Below are 18388 nucleotides of genomic sequence, written 5' to 3' on the forward strand. Positions count from 1 at the left end.
TACAATATAGCAAATACTCTTGTTCACATTCCAAATATGCCCTAATTTTACAATGTGAAACAAGAGCCCGTCAACTATTTTGAAAATTCTCTGCGTAAAACCTTCCATCGTTGTCATGGCAACGTATATGGCTGGAGATTGTGTTACTGCCGATTGCACAAGTTTTAGAGAACACGGTAGAATTTGATACTTTCTGAATCACCAGAGATTTCTTCAACTCATGTCTATGTGTGCTTGCCGAATGTGTGAATTAAGTTGAACGAGTTATTGGTTTGTTGGATCTCGTAATATAATCATGGATGGCTTTATTCAAAGGAAGCAGACTTGTACTCCCAAGCAAGCAACTGTCCTGAGTCCTGACTGAATTAGTCCTAAACATTCATAAGACGTATTTTTTGAATGAAGCTCAAGATTATCTTTATTGTTGGTCAGCATGCCTAAAAAGCCTCAAATTATATTTAAAAGTAGACAAATCAGAGCCATTGAGTTATTCAACTTCATAATCCAAATAGATTATTCAATTATCAAAATAGTCATTTCTTGCAACCCCTATCTGAAACTAGCCTGGCCGTTACCAGACTGTGACTCCATTTAATTCCGTCAGTCAGTCTGGGCCAACCCAATGCATTTTGGTTTCCGAGATGGGCGGGTGCTTATCTTGAGGTTTAAAATCATTGGAGTTCCCTTAACCAATCAGCAACGTTTAGTAAGCATTCGGTAGATTAAACTCTTCCCAAAGCCAGTTGGGAGAAGAGCTACGACGTCCTTTCCAATCATAAAACTTACAAGAAAATACTCTTGTTCTCCTTTTAATTTTCTGATGTTCTCGAGAGTTGAGACAACTTCTCCGATAGCTTTTCGTGTCTCTTCCTCCGTAGCCATTTTTGCTATACTGTTAAACTACAAACTCGGCTGGACTACATGCAACTCGGCAAGGCGAGTTTTGCGTCACAGCTCTGAACTGTTCGCTGATTGGTCCGGCAAAATTTTGAGTTCTGGAAACGATTGTCAATGGGGCTGGGCCAGACTGAGTATGAGCTTGAAATCAATTCAGGCGGAAATACGTAGGCTGGTGTCACCAGGCTAATCTGAAACCACAACCCTTCTCAAAAATCCCAAAATGGTGTTTACATCACAGATGTCCAGAGACGGGCATCCCTGCCAACTAATTATTTTACATAAGCACATCACATTGACTGGAAGGCATGGATAGCCTAGTGTAACTTTGGGAATTTTGAAAGTGTGCAAGGGAGGTTAGCCTTAACTTCCTCAATACTAAAAAGAAGATATGTCACGTATTTGCCATGGGTTATAGCCTATAACCCATGGCAAAGATGTGACATATCTTCTTTTCTTAATTATTTATACTCCATGACTCCAAACTAAGTCCACATAATAAGATGTGTGCATTGCATGGCCACAGTTACAAACCTTCTGTTACTGTACCGTTTCTTTTTAAGCAGACATGGCATTGTTACAATTCCCAAACTCCATGGGCATTCAGCACATTTTTCCTCAACACTGGCCTATTCCTCTTGGCTAAAAATAAGCGTGAAGTCAGACATTCCTAATTTTAACGAGACTGGTAGAGAGTAGACCAATACAGCCAAATTATAATTCATGGAGAAAAAATAATTAAAAACATATAACAGGACGAAAAGGAAACAATAATGTACTGACCAATACAGATGTATGATATTCATTAAGTGACAAGTGAACAGTCAAGTTGTGTCACTTAGCCTAACAATAAAGATTCATGCTTGCGGACACTGTGTATAAGTATAAGTTTAAAACATTAACAGCTCAAGCAGCACTACACAGAAAAGTTGAGTTTTCACAGTGGCACAAGCAATGCATTTTTTTAAGACAAAAACTATCATGGTGTTAGAAATACTACCCTATAATTGCATAAAACTACATACATCAAACTGGGGTGAAGTCACAAAGCTTCTAGGAAAACAATTCTGCATCCCTGTAATGCAACTCAGAAACTCCACTTTCCTTTCAAAAGGTTGCTTTATTAGCCTGCTAGGATAATCTATGACATGTGCAGTACTGGTAAAATAGACACATCCCCATTCTACTAACTTCACAAAAACGATGACAAGACTTCTACTAACACAGAATGTTCAAACTCCTACTAACACAATGCTGAAACATTTTCCACTGTGAAAGGATGCTGTTATGATACTGTAATTCATGTCCACAAGTTCTTGTGTGACAATCCCTGGAGGTCTGTTTTAGTCACATGATGTACCGATGTCAAAATATCACACAGATGCAGGTAGCCTAGTTAAGTTATACTGTGGCTACAACTAAAAGCTAATGCCAATGTTTACTCTGCGCAAAAGAATGGATTTGTATCATGTTGTTATGGGACAATCTGCAGGCATGTCTATGAAACGTCACGTGCTCCCAGAGACCGGGTGAGGTGATAAGAACTGTAATTGCATGACATTGCCTAGTATTAGTCATCAATTTATATTTTAAAATCTTATTACAGATATATTGTCGAGATGTTTTGTTCGGCTATTAAGCAGTTTTGGGGCAGAGACTTGTTTTCTATCAGACTGCAGAAATCTCAGTGACGCCAAATAGACAAATGGGGTTGATCAGAGTGTTGAGGTAACCTACAGGTCAAGCAAGACGTTGGACAAGACACTTTGTGTGTTAAATTACTAACGCAAGTTGGCGACCTTACTGGAGTTTTGTCTGGCTGTTTGTTATCAATAAAGCACTACTTATGCTAACCAAAACCCAAATGGTATGTTTTTCGTATATAAGGCACAACAAAAACCACACTGTCGACGTAACGTCAACTGAATAGTGCTCACAGAAATACCCTCAACATGGCTAACCTTAACTAGCAGAGTTGTTTTGGCAAAACTAGCAAGCGTCTGTATTAATAATGCTAACTGCTAAAGTTAGTGCTACTTCTGAAACAGATACAATATCTAGTTGTTATACTGGTGAATCAACTACATTTTACAATGATTGCTCTACTGAATCATGCATGTATGCAGTTAGCTTCTCAAACTTACTGAAATCTCCTCTCTTATCCCATTTCCCCGCTAAATTACGTTTGCTATCTTTAACATGCCCGATTCTTGGTAAGCAAGGCCTTAGACAACTTCTTTTTAGGTGGCTAACGATGCTTAGCGATTGAGGTGATTGCCGCGAGGCTTGGCTTAGAGAATACAACCAAATAAACTAATGTTACACATCGTTGGCATGGACTTATGTCTGAGACTTTTCACCACCATTTCTGATAACGTTGCTTGTTATCTGAAGTATCTTCACAAACTGGCTTGCAATGTGTCGTGAGCCCTAAGGCTATCCAACACATGTTCTGTGTGTGACCAGCTAGCTAACGATAGTTAGCGAGCTGAAGTTAGCTTGTTTTGTCATGTAGTCTGTTCAAACAGCTTGTCATACATGACTGTGGGAGAAACTTGGCTACATTCGTGTTGACTTGTCATTGCATTATAATATACCGAAGGCTACCCTCCACGACAACATGTATGCAGTGAGGGAGATTATACAATTTCACCACCAAGCTAGCTAGCCAACTACTACCATTAGCTGTACTGCTATCTGTCTAGCTAACGCTATCTGCATAGCTGTCGGTGTCGACAATGCCTTCAGAGTCAATCAAATGAACATGTCATATGCTAAGTTAGTCGTTGCTCTCATCAAAATACAGGTGCTGTGTTGCATTTAGCATAATATGTTCGTAAATAATGCATTGATGTAATTACTGTGAAAATATATTGTTCAATCTGAAATATGTAGCATGCTGTAATCAACTTCAGGGATCCTTAAACAAAGAGCTTAAGACTGTGCATGCACTGTAGCAAAATAGCTAGCTCGCTAGCAACTGGGTAGCTAATGCAAGATAGTAGTTGGGCAATGCTAGCAGGGTGGTTTGTCTTTCAGATAACGTAAGCGAAAATTATTTCTATAATCACTTACCCCGCTTGCTAACCCCAATCCAACGACGTATTATGTACATTCCATAAATACAGAAAGTATATATAATCGTGAATTATACACAATCGTTGATAAAAACCAACACAATCCGTTGTACTCCCAAGGCATCCAGCAGCAGGAGAAAGGAAAGGCCAGCAATTCACTGGACTGCAGCCATCACACTTCAGGATCCCGTTCCAAAATTGAAATACCGGCTAAAACGGGCATATTCTCGAAATTCAAGTTTAACGATCTTAATTTTCCCAACAGTAAATCCAAAACCGAGACGATTTCCAAAACATGTTATTTCCTTTGGTTGCGTTTCCTCGTATCTTCTTGATGACCGTGTATATCTTTCAGCACTGGAGATGGATACAATGTAACCAAGAGGCAGAGTGGAGTGCCACGAAATCCAGGAAAAGATTCCAGTTGGATTGAACCGTTGAAGGAAAACGGCATTAGGAAGACTCGGAACTGGAGTTCTAACAAGCACCTTATCCACGTGCAAAAAAAACAACAACCAAAACCACAGGTTGACAGAAAAGCACAATTAGCTATAAACAATAACAACATAACATTTCAAACTGTTTAATACTAAGGTAATACATATGTAATTCAGTCAATCATGTCATTGAGAGAGTCTCTATCACATACTACCAATAATAATACTAAATTATAAAAAATAATAAAATAAAATGAATAATAATAAGGTAATAACAATACAAAACCATGAGCAATAGGATATTCTATTCGAGCAAGCTAAAGAACATTTGTGTATGTTTTTCTTCTGTATGTTATAATTCTATCTACTATATTTCATACAGTGATCTAGTAAGCAAAATATATTTGAATTCATTCATCAATTAATGAAATGTGTGTTGTCAAATAGATTGCAGCACTCCATCCCAGTCAATGTTGTTAACATAAATAAATCAACATCTATCTCCATTTCTTTGAATGGTGATAATAGCATCTATTCATCTCTCAGTAAAAAGGAGTATATCCTAGAAGTATTATTTAAATGAGGCATCACCTTTTAACCCTATTCCTCTTCAACCATAGAACCTGGATTTTTCCACTTATTTTATACAGATGTCAGCCACTTACTATAGAAGAGGAGCATTTTTTTAATAGGAGAGCCACCACAGAGGTATTGTAGGAAGATTTTACAAGCAAATGTGTTACGCCATTTGTCATGTATTACCAGAGACAACCTCTGTTGTTTACTTGCTTCAAGTGAGGTGCCAAAAGGAGATTTTTAGTGCTGTTGCCCTAGCAACATGAATATGATAATGTTGGCTTTGACGTGACAGAGAGAAATCATCTCAATAACAAACAGATACAACAGGAACAGGGTGGATGGGGGAAAACTGAATTAATGGGATCATTTTCACAACGTGAATGCAGCCAGCAAAGCAGAACTGTCTTCCACCTTCCTGTTTCCTTTATAAATTCATGCTCGCGGCTAGCACTGGCACCCACAAGGAAACAGCTCTCATATAAGAGTTAAATAACAGACATTGCAGTGGCAGAGACCATCGAGGATTCTCTAGCTCCGAGGCATTATCTCGAAAAGGATGTTAAATCTACTTGGTTCAGCCAAACTTGATATGTCAGAGACACATATATCTTACATTTACGAAATGGGCATATAAATGACATTGACATCATCTTCTATATAATTTTCCATCTCTTCCAGACTGTACAACTCAGTATAAGAGCTTGGAGCCAATTGACAGATTAATTACCCCAACCTCTAAAACACATTCACTAATGTCAGATACATTCAAAAGCTGCAAAAGTAGAATTGCTAGTATAACAAACTTTTAGGAGTAGGCTAACTCCGAGAAAATCTTGCACTTGCATTTTGTGGCCATTCAGATGCATGAAGTAATGGGTCTCTCTGTAGACTGCACTGCATTTCAATGGGGCTGTTAATGACTTTTGCAACATGTTTTCTAAAGATGTGATCCAACGCTGCCTTGGCTCTTTGTTGGAATCTTTCCTTTGGCTACACCTATTGCCTGCCAGCAGTCTGTAATGGCCAGAAATGTCCTTGTCTGGACATGAGAAAAAGATGATTGAATAGCTTACATTTATCTAAACAGGTTGTTTAGCTGTAGCATAAACGGGGTGAATTTGCATTAAAAGATATATCCAGGACATCTGAAATGTGTTATCCAATTACACAATCATATTTCAACACATATACGTAGAATGTACTGGTACACATGTTAGCCTGTTATGGTTCTTCCCTATTTCTGACAGAAGTAGTCCTAGCTGTACAGTTTTAAATGTTCATGCTAGAATCTACAATGAAGGAGTTTGAAGGTTGTCTGTGGGTGGTCGTCGGGGGGTTCGGAAAGCAGGGGGGTTCAGAAAGAGTAATAGACAGGCCCATTTCACAGTGAAAACAGTTATGATTTGTTAACAGGTACACTTTGGGTAACGATGTGGGTAACCCACATTTTCTAATCCATATGAATATTGTCCGAAAAGATCATTGCTATGCAATGGTACATTAATAAAACAGCCCTTGTTTTCTAATCTGTTGGTGAACATGTTACTTTTCTTCAAATACATTCCCAGATCCATAGGTGAAAAGTAATATGCAAGGTGAGCTCATACCAAACTTGAAATAAATAAATGTATATCTGTACATATATGAATAAATACTCATTAGAGATAAGGGTTAAGGTATGGATTCATGGTGCAAATTTCAATTCATCCATGTAAAAAATCTGCTCTTAAAATGAGTCAACTCTGAAAATGTAGGAAGGAGACATTCACTCTCCTGAGTAAAGTACTCTGTGGCTTGCCAGACGTTCTTGTGCAACCAAAGCTTCTGAAGATACATGGAGTTTCCAGCACCCATAATCCATTCTGTCACTTCTATAATCTCCATCATTGGATAAAAGATGGGTGGCAAATCTGTGGTCAGTTTTGATTTTGAGGCTGACTTGTTAGTCTGTCCTCTAACAGAACTGCATCAAATTGGCCATTTAGATGCTCAGAAACATAAATAAACCATTACAGTGTTAGAATGATGAAAAAACCCACATTCGCTAGTCACACAGAAGTCAAAATATTGGGCCTTCCCTCATTTACTACTACCCATGTGTGTCAATATAATTTATATTCAGGTTGGACAGTGTTCTGAATTGGCAGTTTGAAATGGCAGATTATAAACAAGGAACTTTCAGTTTTTTGTTTCATTCTTGAATCACTACTGTTGTTATTTAACGTCAATATTGCTTTGCCTTCCTAAAGAGAGGTAAACAGTGGTTCTCTCAGCTCTTAGAGAAAAAGCTGTCTGTGGCCGTCTTGCACTGCTACTTCGTATAGAGAGGTCTCTGTGTGTGGGTTTCCCCTGCCAGAAGTACAGTTCTTTGCACCCTTCCTTTCCAGAGTTGAGAGAGCAAATGCCTGAATAACACTGAATACAATTTTTTTCCTTGGGGGAGGGGGGTGCCTGCTAGGAAACTGCTAATTGAGAACAGGAAGACCTGCTGCTTGCATTCCATCCGTGAGACTTCATTCGCTTTTGAAAAGCTCACCACTGGACCCAGCCCTTGAGCTTGCTCATTTAAATGCTAACACAACTCCTTTTGTCAAGATAATTAGATCCTTCTCCCATTCGAGTCACTCATTTAATGGTCTGCATGGTGTTTGTTTAGATAAAGATAGAGGTGCAATGTGTTCAAATGACCCAGTACAGCACATTTGTATGTGCCCATATCTTACTTTAGCCCCATTTTGTATAAAGAAACTACCAAGACAGATGCCACATTTATAAGTGTTCCATTAAGATGAATTCTCTCAATCTTCAATGTAGGGACCAAAGGTATGGCTCCCATGTGGTGGCCTTGTCCAGTTTGGGGTTTTGAAAGCACTGTTCATTTGGAACAGGGATGAATTATGAATAGCTTTGCAAAGGAGGCATATAATTAAAGACCTGCAGCAAAGGAATGCAGTACAGTATGTAATGCTGCAGAGAAGGCCTCACTGATCATGAAACAATTAAAATCTTTTTGGAAAGATTGTACACCATAATGATAAATAACACCGTAAAACACCAGCTCTTTCAGTTTAATAGCCTAAGAAAAGCCTGCCAGTATATTTGTATTCTGCATTGTCTAGAGGCAAACAAGTCTATACTGCAGCCTTTAAATATATGTGCGCATCAAGACCTGTATTGTTGACTCAACAGCTAAATAGCCTCTGTGACAACTGGAGAGTTTGGCCTGCCACATTTTAGAGAAGTCTGTTTTTGACAGCCATTGAAGCCAAAATAACAAGAGGAACCAAAGAGCCCTTTAGAGCATTTGGTTCTTAGTCAGCACCTTCATGTTCACATTTTACATTACTTCAGGGAGTATCTCCCTGTAACCTTTCCAAAGTAATGAAAATCATTCAGTCTTGTGACTTTAAAGAATGGAACTCTCACAGTGTGCTCGAATTTCAATTTTTGGTGCAGTGCAATAGTTAAGCTACTCTTTTAGTAATGGAAAGCAACAAATTGACATATTGTTCAGAACTCCAAAAAAGATTTGTCGGTGAGTGCTCTGCTTGAAATATAGAACATCTCAAGACCCCTTCCAGATACAAATTTATTTCAGCCTTGCAGAAAAATGACATGAAAGAAAGACAAACTAATGCAAGTCAAGAATTGTGTATTTAATTATATTACAATAAGGTACTATATGGTATCGCTTAAAAAACGTATCTTTCTTTTCTAAACGTCATGAATCTCTGTTAAACGGATGAAGCCAAGAGTTAATATTGCTGGCTGTGGTCCAGTGTACTTCCCATGTGATCAGACGGATGTCCTCTAAATGACTCATCAGCCTCGGTTCCTCTGGGGTCTCAGCCCAACACTGGATTGCTTTGGTCACTCTGCAGCCGATGGTATTAACCCTTTTTTTGCAGCCTGGTGGTACTGGCTTTCCAGCTTCCCTGAACAAGAGAAGGGGAGGGGGAGGGAAAGACGACAGGAAGAGTTATGAAGCAAAAGCCTTTCAGAGGAGCAGTATGTCCTTTCTGAAGATCAGTCAAGACAGAGATCAGGAGGTTGAAAGCCCCCATAAATCTGTGACAAGCTGACACCAGACACAGGCTCTAAAACGAGCTGCCACAATTGGTTTGCAAGGGGTACATGCAGCCCTCCTGTTAAAACAGGGCCTGGGAGTAACAGATCTTAACATTAGCATTTCTCACAAGATTCCAGCCCTGGGCCTGAGAACACCCACCGTGTAAAGAAAAGTCACACATGGTAAATAGATTATTATAGGTAATAAGCAGCAATGATGGGGCCAAGCACCAAGTGCCATCTGTGACTAAAGTCGCCTTTCCACTTCAGGAACTTGTGGGACTTTCAAGTGGCTCAAGCATGGTCCACCACTCCGTCCATTTTGTCTTTTAATTTTCTACCACTCTGTGGGAACTACAGACCAGAAGTTGATGTAGCCTAATCATTTTGCCCTTCGATCAAGACATACATTTCGAGCATGACATCATAACAATATACTTATCTAGCGGCAGTGCCAACATTAGACCGTTAAACCAGAGTATTTCTAGATAATGTTAGGACTACCCCAAGGTCGAGTTGACCGTTGATTTTTGCTATAAAGTTGCTAACACTCGATCAAATGGCTTCATGGCAGCTGTAATTACTTGATAAATGAAGATACCAGCACCACTGTTGATTAATTTAAGCCTATATTTCAGCTGACATGTCCATTCAATGACAGTAACCTCAACCTCTAATCCACAAGCTAAACCTTAAGTAAGATATAATTCTTGAAGTCGATATGTGCAGGCTGCCCTAAAATGGTCGTAGGTCCTGTGGTGGAAAAAGTGGAGCTATGGGGAAATAACAATTTGACGCCTAGCAATACGTTTACTAAGCGAAAAGATATCAATAAAGTCAAAGACAATAAAAATGTTCAGGTTTCCTAAATATTCCATACAACACTGAGGACATTGAGTCTATAAAATGTGTCCCATGACAACATAAGTATTCTTCTAATATGGAGTGATGAATGTTATTGTGTTTAATTGTGATGTATTTCAACCTTTTGAAACTGATAATTTAGGTTGGAGGAATTCATATTTAGCAAACAGTGACTATTCAGCCAAGGTAATAGCCCAATCAGCAAATAAGTTAGATAGCTACTTGAAAATGATAGTTGTTTTCAAGCTAGACAGAAAATGCAAGGACCCCTAATTTCATTAATGGTAAACACACAAAATAACATAACATGAGCAAGATTCTAAGCAAAAACAAGGGTGGGTCAGCGCAATACAGCAGTGTGTCCACGCACAGAGACGTGGGAGTTCTATGTATAAACTTGACATACTGCATAGCAGTGCGTAAAATGCCCGCCGCGTGAAGTGAGACAATGAGCAAGAATAAAGTGGCACTAAGAACTAAAAACAGTATCGAAAGGTATATAAAAAGAAAGAATAATATATATTTATATATACATGTACTTTAGCCCTGTAAAGCCTGACACACGCTAAGTTAGTCAGAATTTTTTTTTTTTTTTTTAAGTAAAGTTTTAATTGGAACTTTGAGGTATCAGGCAAGGCAATTTAATGATCACGATATTAATTTTATTTTAGAAACAGGCAAATATTATTCTTTGTATTTGGACATTTTTTTGAATACTTTATGAAGGTTGTTCCCTCCCCCCAAACTGGAAGCTTTTCAGAACGTTCATATTAAAAAAAGTGCTGTAATAAATGCTTATTACAGCGCCCCAAGTGGTCAAATAATTACAATACAAAGACAATGGATGGATTTACAGATAAATTACCTTAAATACTTGCTGTATCATATTTAGTACTTCATATATGTACCTAAAATCTCTGCTGTATCATATTTGAAACATACACTTTAAAAAAAGTTTTACTATAAAATGAAGTATGAAATAGTAAGTTATTGTAAGTAAGTCTTACGGTACATTTTTCAAAATTGCCAAACATTTCCCTGCCAAATACTTGCCCATTACTGCCTACAGTGCACATGTAATCAAACAGAGGGCAGAAGACAAGAGGCAGATTGCATACAACAGGACTTTAAGAAAGTATTGATCATGATGACGTAGACATCAAAAACTCTGAGGGTGCTCAAGACGGTGCATTTACGCCAATATGGTAAAACCAATAAGAGGCTCACACCAATATGGAGGGTTAAGTGTCAAAACAGGCCAAGTGTCTGCTGTACTGGCAAAACTGATACAACATATGGTTTCAAGTCCAAAGAACTGAAAAATACTCCTACCTTAAGATGTAATGGTTAAACCATATTGCCTCGTTTTGTGAAGACACATCGAATACTAATACTTTAAGAGTAATGTGCCGCTACTTTTCCAATATTTTAACTCCCAAATATTTCAGACCCTACTAATCTTTTGAATCAATTAACCAAGGCTATTTACTGAAACAGCACTAAATAGGAAATATTTAGGGAACTATACTTTGTGATTGTGTCAGCTTTAGACTTAAATGGTGTGAAGCCGTAACACTATATGACCAGAACAGGGGTATATATTATCATAAAAAATAGTCAGAAGCAGCAACCATGGGGCTCCAAATACAGTGTGCAAACGCTTGTGCATCCAAATAATGTAATCAAGTATAGGCTTTCCAAATTGTATTTTTGCCAAATTTCATTCTGTTGAAGATTCACGTCACTTCTAAAAGGCAAATTCTTATCAAAGCTGCTAACTAGAACATATGTCTACGTATATGTCCTGGTGTGTTTAAAATGTTTTGGAGATTGGCTTACTATGAAACTAATTTATATCAAAAAGATTTGTCATGCATACTAATTTTTTCTCTAACAACCAGTAACCAATTCCACAAAGCACCTGTGCTAGTTCACTAGCTCCCAAGTTCTCTTGTTAAGCACCATTAAGAGATCTGTGTAAGAGTAAACAACTGGCACATTTGTGAACTGAAGAATCAAAAAGCATAATGCTTTACAGCTTTCAAATATTTGAAAATCATTTCTGAAGATTTGGTTCTTTTCAGGCACAATGTATACTGTATGATGAGAGCATTCTTGCTCTATAAACAGCCTCCCATCCATTGTGATTGTTTTATGAAAAAATAACTGCACATTGACATAGAATCTCATGTACACGCATGTCCTCAATAAAATTTCACAATAATGATAGATCTGTGTGTGCCTTCAGGACTTAGCCCTGACAAGAAGCCAGTTTCTGCCTATTTGGCAATGAACAGGTAAAATCAACGAATAAGCCTGGGAGCTATTTCCTCATTCCACAACATCCAAGATAATTTTTTTCATTTGATCCAATTCCAAATACCCCATGTGGTTGCGAGTGAAATGGACACATGGATCTGACAATCTTATTACAGTGTTCATGTCTGGGCACTCTACTTTAGTAATAGATAGTGTCTATGGTGCTCTGCCCCAAAAATGAAGTGTCGGTGTGGAATTGAGTTGTTGACACCAAATGACTATAAGCCATACTAGATTTAAAGGCCAGACCTAGACACTGCTGATGAAGGTTAGATGTCTTCATGCTCCCTGCAGTAAATTGCAAGTCTGCCCAGCCCTAAGGCTTTTGGTTCCAACTGAGCAGCACAGCCTCAGTGATTACCACCAGTTCAGCACAGTCAGGGGAAATCAGATCAATTACAGGGGCAGTGTTCATTTGCTCATGTGACCAACATCAGCAAATAACCAGACCCAAAATGAAAGGCTAGGTTGTTTGCAGAGCTGTGTCTATCTGGATGTGCTGTTATCAGCACTGTTTGCAACAATGTCAATGTCCCAACCAAGTCCTCTCTGATCCTAAAATAAATAAACAATTTGCAAAGACAGGCATTGCCTTTGGAGATCTAAATCAGTAAACGCAAAGAGCAGATCCTGATTTATAAGGGTGAGGAATAAAGTAATCTAATCTGTGTTCAGGTAATTATTGTGTTGATGAATGTCTTGGGGGTCTACTAAGACGACGGTAAAAAAAACAACAAACAAAAAGGCTGGAGACAACCATAGTCAAATAAGGCTGTGGCGAAGTGAGTTATTACAAATCTGGGTGGAAGAAAGATCAGAAACAACCATAAAGTGAACCTCTACTTTGAAAGCTGACCCTTTTTAATCAGAAGTGTCAAAAATATTCTATGTAGTGTGTATAAAGTTGGCAGCAGATAGTATTAGAGAGGAAGCAAAATATTTGAATGGAAGTGTAAACTTAATCTTTAGCCAACTGCATCAGTTTACAGGCAATATGTTTAAATTGTGTTGGCCTCTGATGCTTGTGATGTTCGGTTTGTGACACAGAGTTTTTGCCATGATGAGTCAGGAGTATTATTGTAGATCGTATCATTTGATAATATCCATGAGTGAGCATTAAACAGTAAAATATTAAAATCAAGCAAATTATAATGATACTAAAACAGTCACATAAGGACCGCATTCATAATTTCAAAATATAGTATTAGTAGAGTTTAGCATAGTAAATATGATATTGGTTTACTAAATCACATTACTAAAACCATATTACTGTTTTTTCTCTGCATTTATTTATTTTGTGTAAATAGAAATGCCCCAACTTGCATATTCCTTTTGGCACACCTGCAAAAACAGACAAGATGTTTAACAACATTAATCCTTAGTACCCCATCAGGAATTTTTTTTTTACAAGCAGCATTGTGTTTACATGTCTTTTAACACATGGAAACCTTTAGTCAATCAGAGTTCTAATGATTAAGTTTAGCGCAATGGATCATTGTACACTTAAATATTTATGAATGTAAGGTGATTTCATGCTCTTCCAATTATTCACTATAAGCTGTTTGGCATTCATTTTTTGCAAATATGTTTGAATTCAATAAATTATAAAGAACTTGTGAGTTCTGCCAAATGCTTCCTCTTCTGGTAAATAAGCTAATATAACTATAAGCTATAAGCGGATAACCAGATCACATCTGTTATATTTAAAGACGTAATAGAAAGTGTCACTTTTGCATTGGGGATTTTATCTGATAACATCACATAGGTCTAATTTTTCCCTTCCCACTGCTGCTGTTTCTCCTCAGCTGCTTAGCCTCCAGAATTTCACTTTTGCTGTGGAGGCAGGATCTACAAGGCATAGACATCGATCCGGCAAGATGATTTCCCATTGATCGCGCCACTGTTTGGAGCCGCTGTGCAGCAGTTTATTACCCACTCGCATGCTGCAGCTCAGGGAGCAAGTCCAATAATGGCTGTGGTGTGGCCAGACAGGGCTTGAGCTCCGCTGGCAATCTCCGGCCTCCCTTACAAACCCACTGGCTTCAGGCGGTACAGCCAAAATAATCTATCACTCTCACAGACACTCTGTAATGACAAAGATTCCCATAAAAAAGGGGGTGGCTGCCCACAAAAGCAGGGCGCGCTGGATAGAGAGAAAAAAAATAATTGCCTCCTCTCACTCTCTAAAGCTCTGCCCACACAGAGCAGAACACCATCAAGCACAGAAAAGATCCATAAGGATATCATCTAGTTTAAGTGCATAGCTGTTCATACAAAGAGAAGCCAGTCTTCCTGGAAAATGAATTTTGTTTCATTTCAACTCGTTTCTGCCATACAAATATGCGACTTGTGACAGCAGTTATTTTAAAAGACTCCTCTTGCCTAAAACCACCCTCTGTGCCAGTGAGGTAAACAGAGGAATTTTTCTCTTGCACATCTTTCCCTTTCCACATTTTCAGCTCTGGAGAGGCTGTCTACTCAATCAAGGACAGCAGAATATATATCAGCTCGCAGGAAGAAGGGGAATAATTAGGTTTCAGTGCCAGCCTGAATGTGATTGTGTTTGGCTTTGGTGCATAAGCAGCGCCCGTCAGGGAGAGATTCTCCTGGTAAGGTTTCACATGTTCTCAGGGAGCCAGCAGGCTTTGGGTTTGCTAATGCAGGAAAGAAACAGGAGAATCACAATCAGATAACAGGAGATTAATTCATAAAGGAATCTATGTTTATTAACTGTGGAGTGTCTACCTGATCAACTTCTGGTGCAGTAACGGAATGCCTATTCTACCGACAGCCGGAGCTATTTCAGAGCTATTAAATATTACATTCATACAAAAATACTCTACCGGTGGAGTGAAATTCTATGCTCGTCTTACACATGGGTACAAAGCCTTTGATCCTAGATATTTATATATTCAAAACATTCAATCTCTTTTTGAAAGTACTAGTTAAAAATAATGTCACATCAAACTGAAGAATGTTATTACTTTGTAATTACTTATTTTATCCAGAGTTCTTTGGCATGTAAAGCAGTAATCACAACACTGAGTGCTCTGAGGCCTAGTTTAGCTCGATTGCCGAAAATAAATATGTTAGCAATAAGTAGGGAAGACAATTTCAAGACTCTTAGTGAGTGTTCCATCCTAGGTAAATACATTTAAAAATTGACACTAAGATGACTGCTTATATCACTGGAAACATGTATTCAGTTATGGCATTCTTCTAGCTTGAATGGTTCCACAGTCACCTCTGTTTGCTGCTTTCGTAGTCAAGATGTGCAAACAAAAGGACACGCATATACACAAACACACACACACACACACACACACACATACACTGAATCCCAAAAGAACTCAAGCAGGCATACAAGGAGGATAGCAGTACATGCACCCCTGCGACAGGGACGCAGCAGATTTACAGCCCTGTCCCTAATACGGCATGACACTAATCAATTCTACCTGCCACACAGGGTTTGAGGCTGGCTGAACTAGAGAGAGCTACCGAGAGGATGAGAACCCCCCAACCCCCCAAGGTGAGGAAGTGCCTTTGTATCTTTACACAGCCTGGGAATATGCACAAAGAGGAGGAATCTCTCAACAGTCACCCGGGTTGGCCATACTAATGGACCAAACAGGGAAAACAGATTAATTCTGCGGTCGTTAATAATCCTGAGGCTGCTCCCCTTCGCCGAGATCATTCATCACCTGCCGCCATTCTCTCTCTCTCTCTCCGTGTAAGAGCCCCAGAGCAGGGGAGGAGAGAGGCAGGTCTACTGCTGGTGCTGTGACCCTGAATCTCTTCAACGCCATCACCATTCCTCAGCTGAGAGAACCCAGGGCACAGAGACAAATGCCAGCGTGGCACTGGGAGGGGGAAAAAACACTGATCCCAGAACAGGAAAATACAAACATAACAAAATCCCACAAGCCATCTCTATCCACTCCTCAACTATCTTATTTCTTAAGACCATCAATAAAAACTATCTACAAGCTTAAGCATGTGATACTGTCCACTGCCAAAGGCTGTGTTTACCTTGAGGAGATAAGCAGAGCGAGTCAGATGGTGGCCTCTGCAACTAATTCCCATTTACTCATGCGGCACCCCAAGTGACAGGATATTATTGCTCCCTTATCTTTAATTAACAAGAGCTGGAGTACACAACATTTCTATTCCCATTTCTCAGTGCTATGCTCTTTTTTACTCCTTATATTTCATTCCTCCTGTCTGAGCGGGATGGGGTGGTGGGGTGGGGGTTGGGGATTCATTAGAAGGCAAAGCTCAGAACAGAACTGTCTGGCAGAGAGCAGGGGGAATAAATTGAGCCTGATCTAGTACACTGCATTTTGAGGAGGCCCCTGGATTAGCATATCTGTGCAGCGGTCTAGAGGGAGAAATGTGTCAAGGCTGACAACTAGCTGAATGTCTTGGAAAAAAAAAGAAGAAAAAAATTCCTCTACTGACACTGCTGCGGGCACTCTTCTCTCTGCCACCTCCCCCCCCCCCCCAATCCCCCTGAACCCCTTCTCGTCTCTTCTGCCATCTTCCCCTCTCCTCTCCTCTTCTCTGGCAGCCAGATATTGCAGCAGCCTGGTTAGGGATGCTTTAAGGGCGGGAGCTGCTTCTCCCTTGGCAGTGCAGCAGGCAGCAGTAACAGCAGGGCTTGTTTAACGGTCAGCTCAAGTGCAGAGCTGGAAGGAAGAAGGGAGGGAGGGATGGAGGGAGGGAGGGAGGGGGAGAAGGGGAGAGGCAAGCTGAAGCTTTCCCGCGGTGCAAGGGCAAATGAAGACATCTGTGTGTGTGTGTGTGTGTGTGTGTGTGTGAGTGAGAGAGAGAGCGTTGAGAGGGAATGAGCAGTGTGGATGGGGGAGGGGGCAGAGGGTTGCAAATGTCATTCATGTGGAAATCTGTGTTTATGAGTGTCCACCGTACATGGCAACAGATAACCGGCTGGGCTCTTTTTAAATGACCAAATCGTGGGAGCTCTATTTAGACATGGTCAGAGCACTCACGGCTTGGCTCGCAGGCTGGGATCACAATGCCAGCAACCAGGGGAAGGCAATGCTGCAATGCCTGGCATCTGACACCCACATTTCCCCACCCCCATCCCTCTGTCCTCTCCTCACTCACATGAAAGAGAGCCTGTGATGTCTCACGGGAGCCTACACACAGCGTGGACGCACACACACACACACACACACACACACACACACACACACACACACACACACACACACACACACACACACACACACACACACACACACACACACACAGCGAGAATGAGAGCAAGAGCGAAAAGGAAAGAGAGCGGGAGGGTGTGTGAAGCTCCTGGCTGTTAGCTCACAGCTTTCACTAAAATCTATTACCGCCCCTGACACTTAACTAGAAAACTGTCTTGGGAGTGCTGTGGCAACCTAATAGACACATAATAACAAAAAGACAAAGGAGGAGAGAATAGCGTTTCTCTCCGTCTCCATTTCCATTTTTCCATCTACAGAACCCACTTTACGCCATACCACGGCAGTCTTGATAATCTCTCTCTTTTTTTCCCCCTCATTTCACCATCTGACATTAAACAGTCAAACACCGCCTTCGCACATTTCAAACAGTGAATTTCAAACAATGCCTGAATGGCTCACAGACATCGCCTGGATGATGGGACCTTCAGAGGATGTCAGAATAAATGACAGCCCCACCACCCTTCCCCCACCCCAACCCCCACCCCCACTCCCTCATTCCCAGGCTTGAGGAGGACGCAGGAGGGAGGATGCAGAGGGACAAGAGTGGAAGGGGGAAAGAGGAAGTGGTTAATCTGGCACCCGTGTTGCCTGCTCAGCATGCTGCAGGCAGAGTGACATTGATCCACCCGCTGCCGTCCATCCGTCTGCCTGACAAAGGTAACAGGATTGTTCATAAAAATGGAAATCGACTTGGCTTCCAGTCCTCAGCCGAATAATACAGGCGCTAGACAGAGTTGTTCAGGAATATGTCAAAACACAAAATTAGAGCCTGATAAAATTCATTGAAATTCCAACACACCAGTCACTTAAAATGCACCATCTTGAATTTGACAGAAATGTTCAATACATAACATACTTAATTTCATGCCAGTATGTTTTGATAGACGAAAAAAATTACTGTGGAGGACGG

General features: G+C 40.1%; 1 protein-coding gene across 1 annotated transcript in view; it reads right to left on the reverse strand.

Annotated features, from left to right (window-relative positions):
• Positions 1-8694: 8694 nt before the first annotated feature.
• trip4 (thyroid hormone receptor interactor 4) overlaps positions 8695-18388 on the reverse strand; it is a 46525-nt gene continuing 36831 nt past the window's right edge. Inside the window, exon 13 of the mRNA XM_080843822.1 lies at positions 8695-8925. Within this exon, the coding sequence (XP_080699948.1) occupies positions 8861-8925 (65 nt within the window). The 3' untranslated portion in view covers positions 8695-8860. The remainder of the gene's footprint in view (positions 8926-18388) is intronic.

The sequence above is a fragment of the Sprattus sprattus genome, assembly GCF_963457725.1.
Source record: "Sprattus sprattus genome assembly, chromosome: 8".
Classification (NCBI taxonomy): Eukaryota; Metazoa; Chordata; class Actinopteri; order Clupeiformes; family Clupeidae; genus Sprattus; species Sprattus sprattus.